The following is a 19,511-nucleotide window of genomic DNA, read 5'->3' on the forward strand; positions in this document are numbered from 1 at the left end:
TTACTTAGTTCTCAATACTTCTGTGTAATTAAATGCCTATTTCTTATGCCTGGGAATTTGAAAATATTCATACACATTAATTTTTATACTTTAATATATTTATTCAGTATAACTGAACTATTGTTTAGGGGATTATAATTTCAAATATTCTGATTTGGTATTCTTTACCAAAACATAACCTCAGCACAATCTCAATATATTTTGGTGAATTTCATCTTCTTTTAATGATAACAAGTATTGTAAGTTATTTTGTTTCTTTAATCCCAAATTTAAAGAAACTTATATTGGAGCTATTTTTAATTATTTTATCACTCAAAAATATTGCTTAACTAGTCAACTGTACATAATCTTGTAGGCTGTGCACTTTGAAATTGCAAGGAGAAAGGAGTCTCATTTATATAAGCTTCCAATGTGAATGAAACCTGTTTCTTGGGATGGGCTTGATACTTGATATAAAGCATCACTCCTCACATTTGATTTCTTTTAAAAATTAGTATTTATGCTTAAAGACTGTGATAAAAAGTCTTACCTGTCCAAAGACTACCTAAATTGAGATTCTGTTGTAGGTTTTTTATCCTGGTATAAAAATATTCAGGGTCTTAGTATGCTTTCATACTGTTGAAATAAAGTGGTATCTCCTTTATATATATATATTTATATTCTTTTCTGATTTCCTCCATTTTACATTTTGGGTTTTTTCACCGTATTTAGAGTGGCCTCCAGAAAGGGAGAAGGTGAAGAGAGCTGCAGATCACTGTCGTCAGATCTTAAATTATGTGAACCAGGCTGTTAAGGAGGCAGAGAACAAGCAGGTAAGAAGGAAAAGGCAAGAAGACACAGGATGGCAGTGAGAATAAGAATGTTAAATTAGTGTTACCCAGAGCCTGTTCAGTAACCCTTGTAGCTGTTGTTACATAATTGAAGGGCGGAACACTGGTTACCTATTTATGTAGTAGGTGGGTCCAGATCAGTTTGTGGTAGGACATCAGAGTGGTGTTTGGCTCTCTTGAGCGTCTTCTAGCTGCTTGTTTGCTCATTCATTCAGTCTGTTGGTAAAACTTTGGAAAACTAGGAACTTTCAAGTTTGTTGTTTGTAACGTAAAATGTTATAACCCCAGAGGGAAAATTAGAAATTTATATCTGAATTTAAAAAACACATATTCACATGTTCATCCTTTGATCCAGCATTCTCTTTTTAGTGATCTACCCAAGAGAAATGAAGATATATGCCCATAGACTTCTACCGGAATGTTTGTAGCATAAACCAAATGTAGTATAGTCATAAACTAAAGTAATACCAGCAATAATGGGTGAATCTCACAAACATTATTCTGAGTGAAAGAAACTGGACGCAGAAGTGTACACATATATATATTCTGTTTAGTGAACTTATAAGACCTAGCTAAACTATGGTGAAAAAAAATCAGAAAAGTGGTTTGTCACTGAGGATGTGGGGTCAGATATTAGCTAGGAGGAAGTATGAGAGAGCCTTCTGAACTGATGGCCATATTTCATATCTTGATAGGAGTTTCATTTCGTAAGTATATGCATTGATAAAAGCTCATGGAAAGGTACACTTAAAATGTGTACATTTCACTGTATGTAAATTTTACTTTGAAAAAAACAACTGTAAACAAATATTGAACTCCCATTAATGATATTGAACTCTTGTTAGCTCTGTTAATGATAAAATGTTTAAAGTGTGCTTATAACTTATTTTGAAATACATCCAAAATATCAAATGGATAGATGGATAGATAGAGGGGTGAATAGATGGACAGATACATGATAGAACAGATATAGCAGATGTTAGTTGTGGAATGTAGATGAGTATATGGGCATTTACTATATACATGCCGACCTTTCTATTTGGAAATATTTTATAATCTTAGGGAAAATGCATGTAACCTTTAATCCAACCATTCTTCCTTTGGAAGTGTATACTAATAAACACGTCCATTAGTAAGATGTAACTCAACTTTAGTTTTTTCACAAAGTTGAATACCACACAGCCACTGAAGAAATGAGTCCACTCTATTTGCTAATGGAACCATCAGCAAGATATATTGATGTGATGCACACACAGAAATGTGTCTGTGACTATATTGTTATTTTTGAATAAGTGATACACATATGAAAATATTATGTTACCATATATTTGTTTTAAAAAGGGTATATCTATAGACAGCATGCACAGAGGCAAGCTGACTTATATCCATATGTGTTCTTTTTGCTTAGAATTTTCCTCATAGGCTAACCAAGAAATGGGTATTAGTGATTACTTCTTTAGGGAAAATTGGGAGTGGGGAAGGCATAGAGGGAGACTTACTCTTTTTTGTGTGCCTTATATTACCTTCTGAGTTTTGTACCATGTACATGATTTACATATTTAGAAAGTAAATACAAACTAGTTAGAGGCCAGAGAGTTTGAAAAAAGATTGGAAGAGCTAAAGAGGTGGAAGGAAAACCAGGAGAAGGTAGTATCACCAAAGCCAAAAGAAGGGAGTGTTTTAAGAAAGAGTGAGTTGTCAGTTGTGGCTGATGTTGCAGAGCGCTCAGTAAATGCAGGGGGAGTGTCCATATTCGATTAAGAAACAGGGAGGCCATTGATCTCCAAAGGAGTAACCTTAGCTCCATCCTGTCTGATTTCCAGCGCTTGGAAGATTATCAGCGTCGCCTTGATACCTCTAATCTGAAGTTGTCAGAATACCCAAATGTTGAAGAGCTCAGGGTAAGAGATGGTCTAATCATTACTTAAAAAGTAAAATGTACTCAAGACCTGACAGATGATTTAACATCTCAGTGGGAACATACATCACCTGAAGGAGTTCTTATATCATAGATAGTCTATACTAAGAATTCTTTTCTTCCTTTTAAATGTCTTGGTCTGTGTGTAAAGACTGCTTTAGTCTTTCATCAGAGGAATATTTTGTGTGAAACTAACTTTTTGTGACAAGAATTTGCAGGAGACTAAGGAACATTCCTTATTGTTAAATTTAATTTTATTGTACTCTATAGTTTGAGTAAGCGTAGGGCTGTTTACTGTGGGAACTTTCTAGATTTTTGAGTTAAGGAACATAATTATTTTTCTGTGAAGCTCTTCCAAAGTATTAAAGTTGAAACTGTTACTGGAATGATAGTAAAATATTTATGAATTGCTATCTCTAGTACATGGAGTTTTTGTAGTAATTAACGTATAAGGATTTTAAGTCTTTCTTGTACTGTTTCACTGGTTCTTTCGGCAGATTTATTTGGTGACTATTAAAATATAATTTTATGTCATACATAACAGTTTATCAAAACACATGCTGATATGCTGAGCTTCCTAACTTCCAGAGACTTAAGATTTTTCTAGAGCTGCTTATACTAAAAGATGATTCTCTCAAGTTATTAATATTTAGAGCAAGCCTGAGTACTTCCTGGACTTCTGTGAATGCTGTCCTTAGAGCTTTTCTGGAACGAGAGTCTAGAACTCGGAGGCTTCATATGCATAAGCCATGATCCTAGTTAGTTATACACAGGAAAAAATAAGGAAGGGGGTTGAGACTCTAGGGACTGAAAATTTGCTTCATTTTCATTAGCTAGTATCTGTTTAGAGTAAGATTGGGAAGACTTTACTCTTGAGCGTTTTTCTACAAGATGCATTTTCCTTTTTAGAACATTTTATGTAGCTTACTTTAACTGGATTTTTATTCTATTTTCAATAGCTGACAGATATCAATAATAGTGAATGTAAATAATGTCTTTTATATTAGGAATTTCTTGAAAGGAGACACTATGGAATATCATATATGTACTTGGAAATAATTTGTGTATAATTCTCCTTATTTTGGCAGAATTTGGATTTAACAAAGAGGAAGATGATTCACGAAGGCCCATTGGTTTGGAAGGTGAATAGAGATAAAACTATTGGTAGGTGTACTGTCTGCCAATTTGGGGGAGAGTAGAGAAAGGAAAAGAATAGGAAAGTTTCCTTATGCCAAAGAGAAAAGACATCCACTCAAATTTTTCAGTTACAGCAGTTAGCAGTGGTACTTCGTGTTATTTATACATTTACAGAAAATCTGCTTATGTTATTTTTTTACATGTGAAATGTGTTAAATATTTCTTTAGGAATGAAGCAGAAAATTTTGTCATTGTTCATTCCTGTCCCCATCTTTGTATGCTAATCAGGCTAAGCTTCTTTTTAAACTTCTCTGTCTCAAACTATCTGTGGTGAAGAACCATTGTTTTTTTATTTGTTGTGATACTTTAAAGATGAATTATTAAAAATGAAATTAAAAAAACACAATAGCAATTTTTAAAATTCACTAGATTTACCAGAAATCAGTTTTCTATGTCAAATTGTTATAAAGTTTATAAAACACATCTCAGTTTCTGTACTAATCACCCTTTCCTACATTTTTATTTTTAGATCTATATACATTGCTGCTGGAAGATATTCTTGTATTGTTACAAAAGCAGGATGATAGACTGGTGTTAAGGTGTCACAGTAAGATTCTGGCATCTACAGCTGACAGCAAACACACATTTAGCCCTGTCATCAAGTTGAATACAGTGTTGGTTCGACAAGTGGCAACAGGCGAGTATGTCCACTGAATGACACTAATCTCCAGGCTCATCATGACCTTGCATAAGACACTCAGTGTTGTCTAAGCTGCACAGCCGGCATAGAGTTCTGCTCCTTTTATATTCTTTCACAGATCAAGTGAAATGCATTTACTGTCTAGAATGTGAATTATGAGTTTATATCCCAAAATTATTTAGGATGCTTAGAGTCTCTGAATAATTTTTCACATTTAAAATTTTTCTACATATTACTCTGATCTTTATTTCATGTTCAAATCAGTGAAGATAGTGAATTGGAGCTCATGCCATTGAAAAGGCTCTCATTGGTCTTGTTTGTTTCATTAAACACTTCAAGAGTTTATTTGGGCAAAAATTTATTAGAATTGGGCAGCATCTAATATAGCAGATACACTTATTTTTTTAGATTATTTTTATTTATTTTTTTTGAGAAGATAAAATATTTATTCACTTATTTTAAATTATGAAAGTATAACACCTTTACCAGAGACTTGGAAAATACAGAACAAAGTTACATATGGTTCCACTATATGTTGTGATTATTTTTTTAAGTAGATAAGTTAAGAGTTTTAGTTGGAGTTTCAGTATCAAACTCTCAAAGATTAATAGAATGAATAGACAGAAAAGTAGAAGGATATAGGAGACTGGAAAAGCACAATGACCCAATTCAACATAATTAAGATTTATATAATTTGCACACAACAACAGGTTAGAAATTCTATTCAAGTTCCCATAGACTATAAACCAGGAGATACTGGAACATATCCAGGGACATATAACTGGGTATAAAATTTTATGGTCTAAAGGTATTGAATCATACAGAGTCTGTTCTCTTATCATTGTGGAATTATGTTAGAAATCCGTATAGAAGATATTTGAAAATAATGCTCATATTCTCAAGTGCACTGTGACAGTTACCAAAAGAGATATTGAACTTAGCCATTGACAGGGCTTTCCTCTTTTGATATGGTGGGGAAAAAAGCGTAAACAGGGGAAGTGGGTGTGGTTTAGGTTTTTTAAAAATCAGTTTAAGTTAGAAAGTTACACATTAACAGTACTAATAATGAAGATCCCTTTTTAAAATTGTTAATTCCATGGTGGTAAGATACATTTATGACCTCTTTTCATCAACACCTACTGAATATTACCAACTAGCCATTTAGCAAAAGAGCAATGTGGAATAAATGGAAAAAGAATGTTTAGTTCAATAATTTAGATAATAGACACTTTTTTGTTTTTAATAAATTACTGTGGAATTAGTGTTGCTTTTATAATCTTTGTTTTATTAAAGCATAATATATATATATATAAATTCTTAAGTTGTATTTGATGAGTTTTTACCAAGTGAATGAGTGTCTACAGAGTGAACACGTGTTAACCTTTACTCAGATTAAGATACACATCTTTCACAGCTTCTGTGGGTCATATCAATAGAGTAAATTTGTCTTTTTTTTTCAGATAACAAAGCTCTATTCGTCATCTCCATGTCTGATAATGGAGCGCAAATTTATGAACTGGTGGCACAGACAGTTTCTGAAAAGACTGTGTATGTACTGGACATAGCTGCCTGCTCTATTGTGTCTTATTATTCTGAATATAATATTCCACAATCTTAACCTTGCTTCTGTAATAGGACTTTGAAAACCAAAAACTGTGTGGAAACAGATACTTCCTCTGTATTCTTTGAGAGGTGTTCTTTTAAGTACTTGTTCTTTTTTAGATAGCTGCTCTTACTGGGGCTTCCCAGGTGGCACTAGTGGTAAAAAACCCACTTGCCAATGCAGGAGTTATAAGAGATGAAAGTTTGATCCCTGAGTCAGGAAGATCCCCTGGAGAAGGGCATGGCAGCCCACTCCAGTATTCTTGTCTCTTACTTGGAAAAGTATCTTTGCTAAGGAAAAAATTCTACAAGTGTCAAGTGAAGTTTTTTTAATGGGTAGTATATCCATAATATTGTTAGGTTTTTCTTTAAGGTGTAGAGTTTTTATAATCTCTACTTAATAGTATGTCTCCAAAATAAAGAAACCCTCTGGCAGAAATAGGGTTTTTTTGTTTGTTGGTTTGGTTTGGTTTCTGGTATAGTTCGTTGTTTTTATTTCTGCTGTCTGAGTATATTTAAAGTGTGTTTCGTTTTCCTTTCCCTTCCGTATTTTGTGCTCTTTTCAAATGTGCAGCTGGCAGGACCTAATATGTCGGATGGCCGCATCCGTGAAGGAGCAGTCCACAAAGCCAATCCCACTGCCACAGCCACCACCGTGCGAGTGAGTGTGCCTCTGCTTCTAAGTGGCATCAGAAAAAGGATGGATGATTCTTAACATTTTGTTGCAATGATCTTTAGGCACCTTGTGAAGCTAAAAGGTTATTTTTTTTTTTTCCTTCTGTAGAGGAGACAACGATGAAGAAGAACCTCCAAAATTAAAAGTGGCACATCATGACATTTCAGTCACTGGTCTGCAGAGTCCAGGTAAACTGTTTTGCAAAGTTAACCTGGAAGAAAGTAGTCTACATGTTAGTTAATAAAATGTGAAGAGACTCTTAACTGTTTTGGTTTATGCAGGTTCTGGCATCCGCTGTTCACTTTAACAGACTTTGCTCACGTGCCTTCTGTGTGCCATCATAATGCCACACTAAGTGCATGCATTTTACTTTGTGGACAATCTCTGTAGCTTATGTGGTTATTTTTTTCCAAATATTTTTCTGGGTGCTTCACATTAAAAGTTTTGTTAAGATATATTCTGCTTTCTCTGTTCCATTGAACAGACAGAGATTTGGGATTAGAGTCTCCTTTAATGTCATCAAAACCTCAGTCTCATTCACTGGGTACCTCTGGGAAGTCGGAGGTAGATGACCTCTTTGTGGCTGAGAGACAGTTTGCAAAGGAGCAGCATGCAGACGGGACACTGAAGGAAGTCGGAGTGAATTATCAAATCACAATCCCAGATCCACACTTGCCTGTCTCAGAAGAACGGTGGGCACTGGATGCACTAAGGAATTGTAAGTTCTATTCATACATTAACACAGATACACTTATTAAGCACCAGAGTTCTATAATGTACTCTGCAACCATTTAGGAAGAGTCAGGAAAGTATAAACTATGAATTTTCCCTTCAAGAATTTTACAGTCTAATTTGGAAGATGACAGAAAACTTTCCCTATCTTCTTAAGTAGATAAGCTTTATAGGTATGTCAAAATTGATCTGGTTTGAGTGACCAGAGAAAGGGGGGCATTAGAAAACAAGAGAGCTGTGACTACTGCCTTGAAGATGGGTAAGACTCAAAATAGGTATTTATTAATAGGAGGATAAATAGAAGTCATTCAGATAAGAAGAATGGTAGGACCAGAAACAAAAAGGCTGAACCTCTGAGGGTGTTTAGAGAGCAGTGAGTAGGGCAGCTGGCCTGTGTGGGAGACCACATAAGCTAAAGGAGTTGTGCGACAAGGTTAGAAAGCTGGAGGACACTTTGTGGAGCCCAGCTGTTGTGGACCCTGAAGACTAGATTGAAGGGTGGCACCCCACAGAGTTTTGAGGACTCTTTCAAACTACAGATAATCTTCTGTTTTTCTTGTGGATACTGTAGTATTCTTCACCACAGCCCATTCTTCACACACACACACACACACACACACACAGAGGTGCACGACTGGGTGGTCCTTGCCACTCTGTTAGCTACCCCCCGCCCCCCCGCCCCTTCCAGCCTGGTTGAGAACCCCTGCTACAGACAGGAATGCATCACATGTCTCAGGTGTACTGGAGGAAGGGAAAAGGCTGGCTGCAGAGAAAGAACCACTTGAAGTTTTTAAGCTGGAGTGTATGTATTAGTAATGAAAAATAATACTCTGGCTGAGAGCTGCGAAAGGATTTGAATGTAAAGAGGATTGGCGTGGTCTGGGCCTGAGGCCAAATGGGTTTGGACTAGAATGGTGTTAGAGAAATAAAAATGAAGTGAGGAACCAACAAATACTTAAAACAATTGACCTCTTTGGATGTGAGGACAAAGGAAAGGGAATATTTAAAGATAATTTCAGTTATCTTGTCAAATAAAAATTAGAAGGACTGCCATTGCCCACTGATACACTTTCTTTTCTGTTTCTTTCCTTTGCAATAGATTGTGGGCTCAATTTTAAACATGTTGAGATGTAGGTAATGAATGGCAAGCCATTTAAGAGGAAGGATGAGCAGGAGGTTGGAATTTTAAGACTGAAACTTTGGAGGAGGTTAGGGAGAGGTGGCCATATGAATTCATAGCATCTTTCAGGGAGTGACTGCAGAGAGACAGAGAGTCAAAGACCCAAACCCATGTGGAGACTTTATTTAAAGGGAAGACAGAAATTAAGGCGGTTGAAAGTACGGAATTGATCAAGTCATTTAAGACCTACTTTATTCTAGACTCATTGAGTTAACAGTGGTAATGATTTCTGATGGTTTCACTAACATTGTTTCACTGACCCTCTCATTGAGTGGCCTCAGAGCATGCACTGGCCCATTTAAAATTAAATTGGTTCTGTTTTCAGCAACCTAAGGAAGCTGTGTTACTAGTGAGGTCATTTTTAAAAACTAATAAATATTTCCTTATCCTTTTAAATTATGCATGGTACCAAACATTGGAATTAAATTTACAGGCCAGCTTTGTTTTCTTCGTCACCATTTAAGGAGATTCTTTGGGTTATTATAGATGATATTATGTTCTGTGTCTCTAATAAAATTAGCAAAAGTAATGCCTATGTAGATAGTGTCTGCTTCTGGAAAAAGCAGAACTTTCAGATTCTTTTGTTTAGATTGATACAGCTTTTCTACATCCTTTTAAGAAGTACCTTGGGGGCATTATTCCAGTTATATGGAAGAAAACGTGGAGACAGGCATGGTATTGGTTATTTAACAGTTTTAAATAGGAGAATAATAGGGAAATCTCCATTGAGAATTCTTCAGGTTTTTTTTTTTTTTTTGTCTAGTTTAATGTTAAATTTTCTCTAGATGGTGTTTTATTTCATTTTTCAAACCAAACAAAAGATGATTGTATGAAGTTAATGTTTTTAATTGTGTGCTAGTAAAAAAAGTACTGGCTTTAAGAGAGAAATTATAATTCCTCTAATTTAATTCTGTCTGTCTGAGGTTATGTGAATGCATGTGTTCTCCCCACTTCCTAAATCTTCTAGTGGGTTTGTTGAAGCAGCTGCTGGTACACCAGCTGGGCTTGACTGAGAAGAGCACTCAGGAAGACTGGCCACATTTTCCAAGATGCAGGACAGCCTCTCTGGGGGTGCAGGCAGACAGTGGAACCCAGAACCCTGAAAATATTAAGGCCTGTCATCCTGTTGAAGCACAGATGCCCTTTAGAACTGGAACTGGTGACATTTCAACTTGTTACAGTCCACGGACTTCAACTGAATCTTCTGCTCCACGGGATTCAGTGGCACTGAATTCAGTGGCACGGGATTCAGCACTGGCATTCCAAGAGAGCCAGGCAAGTGACATTTTAGTAATGGACCACATGATTATGACCCCAGAGATGCCTCCCTCAGAGCCAGAAGGGGGTCTTGATGAGAGTGGAGAGCACTTTTTTGATGCCCGTGAAGCACATAGTGATGATAATCCATCAGAAGGTGATGGAGCAGTTAAAAAGGAAGAGAAGGATGTTAATTTGCGCATCTCAGGCAAGTTCCTTTCACATTTAAACTTTGATTTCGATCGTCGTTATTTGTCCTATGTGCTGAAATTGATGTTGCTTGGATATCCAAGCATTATCTCATGTGTGTGTCTGTGTATAGTGTCTGTTCTTTCATGCAGTAAGTACTGTCTCTACTCTATGCTGGACCCTTACCCTAGGTCCTGGGAGATGTAACAGTGAATAAAACACAGAAAAATCCACTCTTCTTATGAAGCTTCACCACCACTTGGGGAAAGAGTAACAGTAAATAAGTTACCAAATAAATAGATGTCAAATAGTAAGGATGATACAGAAAAATAAGTCAGACTGAGGGGCACAGACAGTAATGAGGATGGATAGGGTGGTCAGGGAAGAAGGCCTCTCATGAGGTAGCACTTGAGCAGAGACCCAGGGGAAGGGAAGGAAGACGCTGTGTGGGTGTCCATAGGTAGAGTGTTCCAGCAAAGGAGGTGAGCACACAGTCTGCGAGGCCAGAGCAGGCATTCTGTGGTTAAAGAGCACAGGCTGTGGGAGAAAATGGTGGGAAATGAGGCCAGGTGGGTATTTGAGGGAAAGTGGCCATAAGATCATATAGGGACTAGGTAGTTTTCAGCTTTTAACTTGTAAAATGCTAGAAAACATGAGGTTATCCCGGAATTACTAGGAATGTTTGCTAAGTTTAGCTTTAACCTGAAGTAAGAAAATTCTGATGTCCTGGAAACGTAACTTGGAAATTTGGGACTTAATGGCCTTGCCTCCTCTTTAACAGCTTTTAAGCTATTTCAGATGTTAAAGAATCCTCTGGCAATGCAGGAGGCCCCAGTTTGATTCCTGGGTCAGAAAGATCCGCTAGAGGAGGGAGAGGCTACCCACTCCAATATTCTTGGGCTTCCCTGGTGGCTCAGCTGGTAAAGAATTTGCCTGCAATTCGGGCCACCTAGGTTTGATCCCTGGGTTTGGAAGACTCCCTGAAGAAGGAAAAGGCTACCCACTCCAGTATTCTGACCTGGAGAATTCTATGGACTGTATAGTTCATGGGGTTGCAATGAGTCAGACACGACTGAGCGACTTTAACTTTCACTTTTCAATAGCTTTTAAAGGTATCAGCACATCACCCCACATCTGTTTTTCAATGTGTTGGAGGTGGTACTAACCTCTTCAACCTGTCCTGTCTCTGTCTGTAGGAACCTATCTGATCCTTGATGGCTATGACCCAGTGCAGGAGAGCTCCACAGACGACGAGGTTGCTTCCTCGTTCCCTCTTCAGCCCGGAGCAGGCATCCCCTCTCTGGACTCTGGACACCAGCAGCAGCCTTCTCCCCAGAATGCTCATTCTGACGGGGCTGTTTCACCGTTCACCCCAGAATTCCTGGTCCAGCAGCGCTGGGGAGCTATGGAGGATTCCCGTTTTGAGATCCAGAGTCCCTCTGCTTGTGCTGATTCGCACGGCCAGATCATGGAGTACATTCATAAAATAGAGGCTGACCTTGAACACTTAAAGGTACCTTGGACTTCATCCTTAGGAGTCGGATATAAGAAACACATTTAACAGAGAGAAAGTGTAGAATGATCAACATGCTGATGTCAGTAACCTCGCTGAGGGTCTAGATTTGTATGTTTTCTCTGACCATTGTCTCTGAGTAGACCTGGATGAAAAACTAAGGTCAGCGTTGTTTTATCTGGTTACACATCACAAGAACAGAAAAAGTTGTACTCTATAAACTGTGTGTGTGTATGGCTTTCAAAGTTTAAGGACCTAAATGCATTTGGGATGATTGGCTCACCTCCATGAGAAAATGTGAGCAGTAAGCTGAGATAGGTGGGGTTTGTGTAATTAGGAATCTAGGCTGGGAAATGCCTTAACTTGCCATCACCTATTAATTATCTGTGAATTGTAGGGTGATGTTGATAGTTTCCCAGATGCTGTGACAGAGAGAAATTGTCTCCAGTGGCCCCAGTGGTAATCTAAAGACCTGCCTATGAGTAGGAGTTTTGTAAATGGGCAATTGAAGATGTCACTGTGTGACCCATCACTGCAGAACTGACCCGTGTGGTCATTTCTGACAACAGGACTCTTAAGTTTGCCATCCGTAGGCTCAGGTACCAGAGCCCAGATGTTTTGTCATGACATTACTTAGTAGAGGTTTTGGGGTCAGAGTTCAAAGTGTTCTTAAAGTCTCCTAGCTAAAGATTGGTCTCCCTTAGTTTTTCTTTCACCTTCATGTGATAGGTTTTCCTTTCTTTGTAGCATTACATGTAGGGATGTCCTGTGACTGGTAAGATTCTAAGAGGCCATGGAGGGCACATTGGCTCTAACTTAGTTCATGCCACACATGGGATCATTTTCAGGGTGACTCCAGGATAGGAGGGAATAATCACCTCTAGTGGTTGCCCTCTCCTCTACTTTCTTCTGCATGGGAACATTTTAAGTTATTCACTCAAGGGAGAAACAGGTAAAAGGAAATGAAATTTACTTTTTTTTTCCTATTAACAAAAATTTTAATGATGTTAATGTTAAATTTGACAGCTTATACCTGTAATATACAACAGCCTTCTTTCCTATTTTCAAAACAAGTTTTTTTTTTTTATGATGTTTGAATGAAAAACCTGTGGGTTTTATTTTACAGAAGGTGGAGGAAAGTTACACCATTCTTTGCCAAAGGCTGGCTGGATCAGCCCTCACAGACAAGCACTCAGGTGTGTGAACGCTGTGGGTTTCTGACTCAAGAATCATCCTGCCTGAACAGTACATTGAATGAAATGATTTATTATTCTTTAAAGTGAAAACCTTGTGAGATTCTGTTTCATCTCTTGTCTTAAAAAAAAAGATCCTTGTTTCCGAACATCATGCGTCAAGCAGAGGCCACCATCTGCTGACTCGGCTCTTCCTCTCAAAGAGGAGTTGCAGTTGTCAGTCCCCACGCCACCCGCGTTCTGTCTTTCTTCCCATTTGCAAAAGCAAAAGGCAGGGCTGCGTGGGCCAGGTAAACCGAGGCTCTGTGCAGTGGAGGCAGGCCCTCCCTGGGTCCTGCTGTGCTTTCCTGTCTCCCAGGGACCACAGGTGGTTCCGTGTCCAGTGCCGCAGTCTGTACTCATTTGCCTTCATTCTTTTGAATGAGGCTATTCCGATCCAGAAACAAAGATGTTAACAAGGTGCACAGGTTTCAGATGTATTCTCTGTGTTAATTTTATTTTTATTATTTTTTTAAATTTATGTATGCATTTTTGGCTGCGCTGGGTCTTCATTGCTGTGAGGGCTTTTCTGTAGTTGCGGCAAGCGGGCTTCTCATTGTGGTGCCTTCTCTAGTTGCAGAGCATGGCCGCTGGGGTGCGTGGGCTCCGTAGATGCCGCTCGCGGGCCTAGAGCACAGGCTCAGTAGCTGTGGTGCACAGGCTTGGTTGCTCCTTGGCGTGTGGGATCTTCCCAGATCAGGGATTGAACCCGAGTCTCCTGCATTGGCAGGCGAATTCTTTACCACTGAGCCACCAGGAGAGGCCCTCTCTGTTTTAATTTGAACTCATTCTTTCTCCTTAATTTGACCTCTACACCTCTTTGTTCTTCCCAGACAAAAGTTAGAGCCACGTGTCCTGGAGGCGACTGCAGGTTGTTGGATTTGAGCACCAGCCTTGTCTCACCGTGCCCTGGCTCCAGTGTGGACACCGAGAGAGTGTGTGATGTGTGACAGAGGACGGCCTGCAGACGGCCTGGGGGAGCCATGCCCCCGGGGCCCAGAGCAGGACTGGGTCTTCACAGCCCGGCAGCTGCACAAGCCTGTCCGCGGGGGGGACATCCTGCTCTCACCCTGCTCTCCTCACTCTCAGAAATCCATTTTGATTCAGAACAAAAACCAAATGTATAGAGCTTTGGGTGTAGAATATGAAATTTTGCTTAGACTTAAGAAAAAGAGAAAATCAGATGTATTTATTTGACTTCATTCCGTATTTGAAAGCACATTTTAATTTTTATTTTGCCATGTTTTGTTTTAATTGAGTAGTGAGAGTTTTAGCCCTTTGTATTTAGTACACCCAAGGATCGACTGCTCCTGAAGCAAAGAGTTCGGGATGGGGTATCAGGAGGTGGCTGGAGGGGTGAAGAGGGGGAGGGAATGGGCAGAGGAGGGAGGAGCATGAGGTCTCCACCAAAGGATGTCCCGTGCCCTCTGCTGTCCCGTAGGCTGCTCGTCTGAGGGTCCCCTCAAAAGCGTACTCAAAAGTCCTCTGCCGCGCCTCCTCCGAGCAGAGGACTTGAGTTTTGTGCTCCCAGGTGGGGGCTTCCTCCCACCCGAGGCCAGCGCCTCTTCTCTGAGGCTGGGATCCACTCCCAATGAACAGGAATCCTCAGTGTACTAAAGAGCAGGCACTTGAAAATGGGTGTGTTTCCTTCTATCGTCTCCTTTTCTGTTGAGGGTTGGGATTTGGGAGGGAGAGGAAAGCAAATTTTATTTTCTTGACCAAAAATTTGTTATCCTTGGTATTGTTTCATTTTTATAATTATACATTAAGACCTTGGCACTTGTGTAAAATAATCCCTGCCAACTGAGCAGGAAGCGAAAACAGACAGAGATGCTTCAGGTGGTGGCAGGGGTGGGGGCTGCTGAGGAAGGGTGGGACGGAGCGGGTGAGAGTGTGGGAAGGTTATGTAACTGAATCACTACTGAGTTGAACAATGGCTTTCATGAGCCACGGGTACTGCTGATTATAAGGCCAGTAAAATTTTAGTACCTGGAGGTTTGACTCTGATTTTTGCACTGATGGTGCCAAAGGGCTCTTGGAGTTTGAAAAGAGAGCCAAGAGTGGAGTGGAGAAGGATGCGGTGGAGAAGGCAGAGCTGCTCCAGCCAGCTCCAGAAGCACATCCTCTGACTTCACTGCTGGAGCTTTTTCCACACTGGTGCATGACTGACCTTAAAAATTGCAGACCAGAACATACACTGGATACTGCAGGCAAGGCGTTGGGAACTGCCTGCTCTAGAATGAATAGTAGCCCTGGCAGCACCCTCCAGAGGATAAATGTTTCAGAACTGTAACTTGAGAACTCCCTTCAGTTCTGTTGGCTTTCTGTGGTTTTCTTTGTGCATCAGGTATATATTAATATGTTTTGAAGTATTTTTGCCAATCAAAAACTAAATCATTTGTCAAATATTAAAATTCTGTTAATACACAAAGAGTTGATCCACTGCTCATGTCTTTCAGTAGTACCCTCTGAACTCTGTGGGTAGTTAGGATGTAATTTTACTCTCCCCTGCCATCCCCCCACCATCTGCCCAAATATATATATATATATATACATATATAATATATATATAAATTTTCCCCCCATCACAAGTGGTAAGGATTCCCAGCTGCGTTTATAAACACCACTACAACTTAGCAAAACTCATGTATGTCCAGATTCTTGTTTCTGTCTTTCCAAATGTGATCTGTGTTTTTAAATAGACCAACTTGGATTGTTGGACCTCACCTATAAATTAGAATTTTATTTTGATTTATAGCCCAAGTATAGATTAAATCAAAATGGGATTAAAAATTTTAGAAGCAGAAGCTAATATATAAGTAAAGCTTGGGACTTGAACTTTCTGTATCTCATAAGAGAAACAAGTAGAAACCAAATGGTTACATTGTGCTGCTGGAAATAATGTAGTCACTCCCAACTAAAAGGGTTACCTGTAGTTACTTGACACTAATACCATCAGTGGGCAGTTAATCAGAAGAAAGGTAAATACAAGTAGAACTTTCATCTTAACTTCAGATAGTACAGGGTCATTGGATAATTCCCTAGCACTCATTTATTTAAGAAGATTTGTATGTTAGCAGAGTTTTAGTTTCTCTTCTGGTTCAGCCAACCCCTTGTCCTTAGCAACTATTTGCTTTTCTTTTCCCTGAAGTTTAACCTCTCCTTGGAACAAAAACAGGGCTAACTGGAAAAATATTTTGAACATTGCTCTAATACCTCCAAATAAATTCATATCTAGATCTTCAAATGAAGCCCCCAAATGAAATCTAATTCTGAAAAGATTCCATGATTTTTTGAGTTTTCTTTTTTACCTCACCAGCCTCATGTCTTCCTCCTCCTCCTCATCCTGGTCTCCCATGCTCTCTTCCCCCCCCCCCCTTTTGTCCGTTATAATCACATCCATCCTACTTTGATACTATACCTGCCTTTCAGGACAACGGAATTAGGTAATCTCTGTTTTGGGGTGAGACTGATGACCGTCAAAACCGTTTTCTTGAAGTTGGAATCAAGTTGCATGTAGAAAGACCCAAGGGCGGTGGACAGAGCTCCCTTCCCAGAGCAGGAGAGCTGGTTTTAGCTATTGTGGTGACCTGCCGTGACCCTGTGCTCTTTCCAGTGGCCCTAACGGCTCCCTTGCTATTAAGTGGCAGATTACATTTGAGGTGTCTCTTTCCTTTTCAGAGAACAGAGTTCAGCAAAGCAAATCAATAAACCCCAAAGTGCTATAATTTAAAATCATGATCACTGCCCTAGAAGCCATATATTTCATGTACTTTAAAACCAGCTATGAATAACTTGGACTGCCAGGACCTGAACTGTAACTATTTATTATTATATGCTACCAAAAAGGTGCTTTTTTGCTTTCTTTTCCCTGAAACAACTTTGATCGACTGTTGGAAACGATGAGTCCCTCTCAAAAATTTTTTTTGTTAATTTGTCCTTGGAGAAGGGTGGGGAGCTAGTGTGATAGTAGAGGAGAAAAGTCCACTGTTTCCTTATTTTTGAAGCTAAAGAAAATAATTATGCCTCCTGTGAGTTGTCTTTTACTCACATACTTTTCTCTTTCTTTTTGATATCATTAAATGCAGTGTATTATGTGGAGCTTCTGTTTTTCAAACTGGAAGCTGTCTTCTTTGAAGGTGGTATATGATATTATTTTGAGCTACAAGAGCTTTGGTCAGTCTTTCCTTCCCTATATGTCACAGGGGGCAAGGTTCAAAACTGTGTACAGAGGACCTTAAGATAGAAAATTAGCAGGACCTTCCAGTCATCTTTCTGCTGGCTAACTTTTTATTCCCTAGAATTACAATTCCTGTTTTTTAAATCATGTTTTTTTTTCCTCTGACTCCTCCACCACTTTTCAAAGTGATCTGCATAATTATTCTTCCCTCAAGAAAAGAGTCCCTTTGCCTTGTTCTTCTCCACTGGTACTGATGGTTTTAAAAATAAACTGGTAGGAAAAAAAAAGTGTACCTCCTAGAAGGAAGCCCTGTCGGCCGTTTCCAGGTGCCAATGGCTAAGCAGATGTACTGCAAGCATAACTGTAATTTGTGCACACTGTGGGTTATTCTTAATCAGCCTCTTCCTACTAGAACATTTTATTTTCCTTGTTCACCATACAATCATGTACTCTTTAACAGAAATTACTTTTAAAGAAATCTGGAACTATCTTAAAAAAAACTTTATTAATAATCATGTATTTTTACTGATCACATTTTGAAATGCCTAAAAGACTTTATTGTTCTAATTATCCAGATGTACCTTTGTAAAATAGCTCTTTTATGAATTAGCTGATAAGGCTGTATGTTTCTGGAACAAAATATTGGTCATCTAAAAACTGTTTTCTGGGGTCTGGGAAAATAGAAAAATGAGAATTCAAATATTAAATATGCTTAAAGGAATCAAGTATGTGACTTTTTATTTACATTCCTGTTGATTTGTCTTATTCAAGTTATCTTAGAGAAGTTTTGGCACCAAGGAGGCCATAATTAATCTCACTGGCGGTGACTGTCAAACATCTTCCTGCTGGTCAGAGCATCTTTACTAGTGAGACCAGCCATTTGATCTCTGTAACATGTAAACTTCCATGGGGACACTCAGAGCTGGAATTGTCCCAGAAACTGGGACAGCGTTGTTTGTTTGTTTGTTTGTTTTTAAACAGTTTTATTGGGATATAATTCACTTACTATACAATTTACTCATTTGAAATGTACAATGATTTGGGGCCTGTTACATTATTATTTTTTAATGGTGGTAAAATATATGTAACATAAAAACTTTAAATGTACATTAGAAGAGTAAATGGAGCAGCTTTTATGGCTTACTTAAAGGTAACTTTGGTTTAATGCTACCCTAAATGAAGTAAGACATCTTTATTACCATTCTTATCCCTGGTGTTGGACTTCCTAAACTACCAACCATTTCTATGCTTTTATGGATCCCATTTCAACTCTTCCATTTCAAAACCTTAAGTTTTAGGCTTTGGGATATGTTGGTTTTGACATAGATGTGTAATTTGATTTATTCTTGAGATATTTTAGTTTCCAGTCATTTAGCATGTGTTTGATAGATCTAATAAGGGTAATAATTTAAAAAATGCTTCAGTGGAGTTCTTGGTGGCCTAGTGGTTAGGATTCTGGCTTTCGCTGCTGTAGCCTGGGTTCTGGTTCAGTACCTGGTTGGGAAACTGATTGTGCAAGTCGTGTGATGCCGCCAAAAAATAAATAAAAATGCTTAGTGTTTTGTAGATCCTTTACTTAAACCTAAAAAAAAAAAATTAAGTCAGATGTACTTTGCAGAAATTAACCTGTCTGTACTCTTGGCTCTGTTTATAAACATAACTGATAGAAGAAATGAATACCCATACCTTCTTACAGGAATGGAGAAGGTCAAACTCTTGTCTTTGCCTGTGAGCATTTACTTCCACTTTTTGACTGGTTCACCAAAGTTTTAATGCCAACTTGAAGGATAAGAGGATCTGTCCTCTTAAAAAATTTACTTTTCAATTAAAACTGTATCTTCCCACTACGACGAAAGTCATGAAACATTGCAGGTAATTAGCTAGATGTAGGTGTTTTCCTTTTTTTTTTTTTTTTCTGTAATGTCAAGTATAATTCTTGAGGCTAATTAAAAGCACTTCCTTGATTTTAGCTGTCAGGGAATATGATTGTTTGGCCACCTATTATTACTAGTGAGACATCATCATTCCCTGGGCATCAGCCAAGGTCTTGGTTTGAAATTTTTTAAGGTAGGTAGAGCTCTTTCTATTCCAGTGTTTCCCCCTCATTTGATTAGGGTGCTATTGGAACTATAAGGCTTCCTTTACAGAATTTTAGAGGACCCCTTTTTTTGTATATGTGACCACAGGGATGGGGCTTCCTGAATACATTCTGATCAATAACAAAAATTAGGGTAGATATTGGTGATCTTTTCTTCTCTCTGTATATTTTAAAATTTATTTTAATTGAAGGATAAGTACAGTATTATGATGGTTTTTACCATACATCAACATGAATCAGCCATAGGCATACATGTGTCCCCTCCAT

General features: G+C 38.6%; 1 protein-coding gene across 4 annotated transcripts in view; it reads left to right on the forward strand.

The window, feature by feature from the left end:
- Positions 1-17,867, forward strand: part of ARHGEF12 (Rho guanine nucleotide exchange factor 12) — a 151,611-nt gene extending 133,744 nt beyond the window's left edge. For all 4 annotated transcript variants that reach the window (XM_061146127.1, XM_061146134.1, XM_061146142.1 and 1 more), the window contains 12 exons: positions 712-812; positions 2,654-2,731; positions 3,837-3,912; positions 4,415-4,582; positions 6,046-6,133; positions 6,762-6,848; positions 6,972-7,051; positions 7,348-7,581; positions 9,743-10,240; positions 11,418-11,734; positions 12,861-12,930; positions 13,800-17,867. In XM_061146127.1, coding sequence (XP_061002110.1) covers positions 712-812; positions 2,654-2,731; positions 3,837-3,912; positions 4,415-4,582; positions 6,046-6,133; positions 6,762-6,848; positions 6,972-7,051; positions 7,348-7,581; positions 9,743-10,240; positions 11,418-11,734; positions 12,861-12,930; positions 13,800-13,810 — 1,808 coding nt within the window. In that variant the 3' untranslated portion in view covers positions 13,811-17,867. The remainder of the gene's footprint in view (positions 1-711; positions 813-2,653; positions 2,732-3,836; positions 3,913-4,414; positions 4,583-6,045; positions 6,134-6,761; positions 6,849-6,971; positions 7,052-7,347; positions 7,582-9,742; positions 10,241-11,417; positions 11,735-12,860; positions 12,931-13,799) is intronic.
- Positions 17,868-19,511: the final 1,644 nt, after the last annotated feature.

This window comes from Dama dama, chromosome 1 (genome assembly GCF_033118175.1).
Source record: "Dama dama isolate Ldn47 chromosome 1, ASM3311817v1, whole genome shotgun sequence".
Classification (NCBI taxonomy): domain Eukaryota; kingdom Metazoa; phylum Chordata; class Mammalia; order Artiodactyla; family Cervidae; genus Dama; species Dama dama.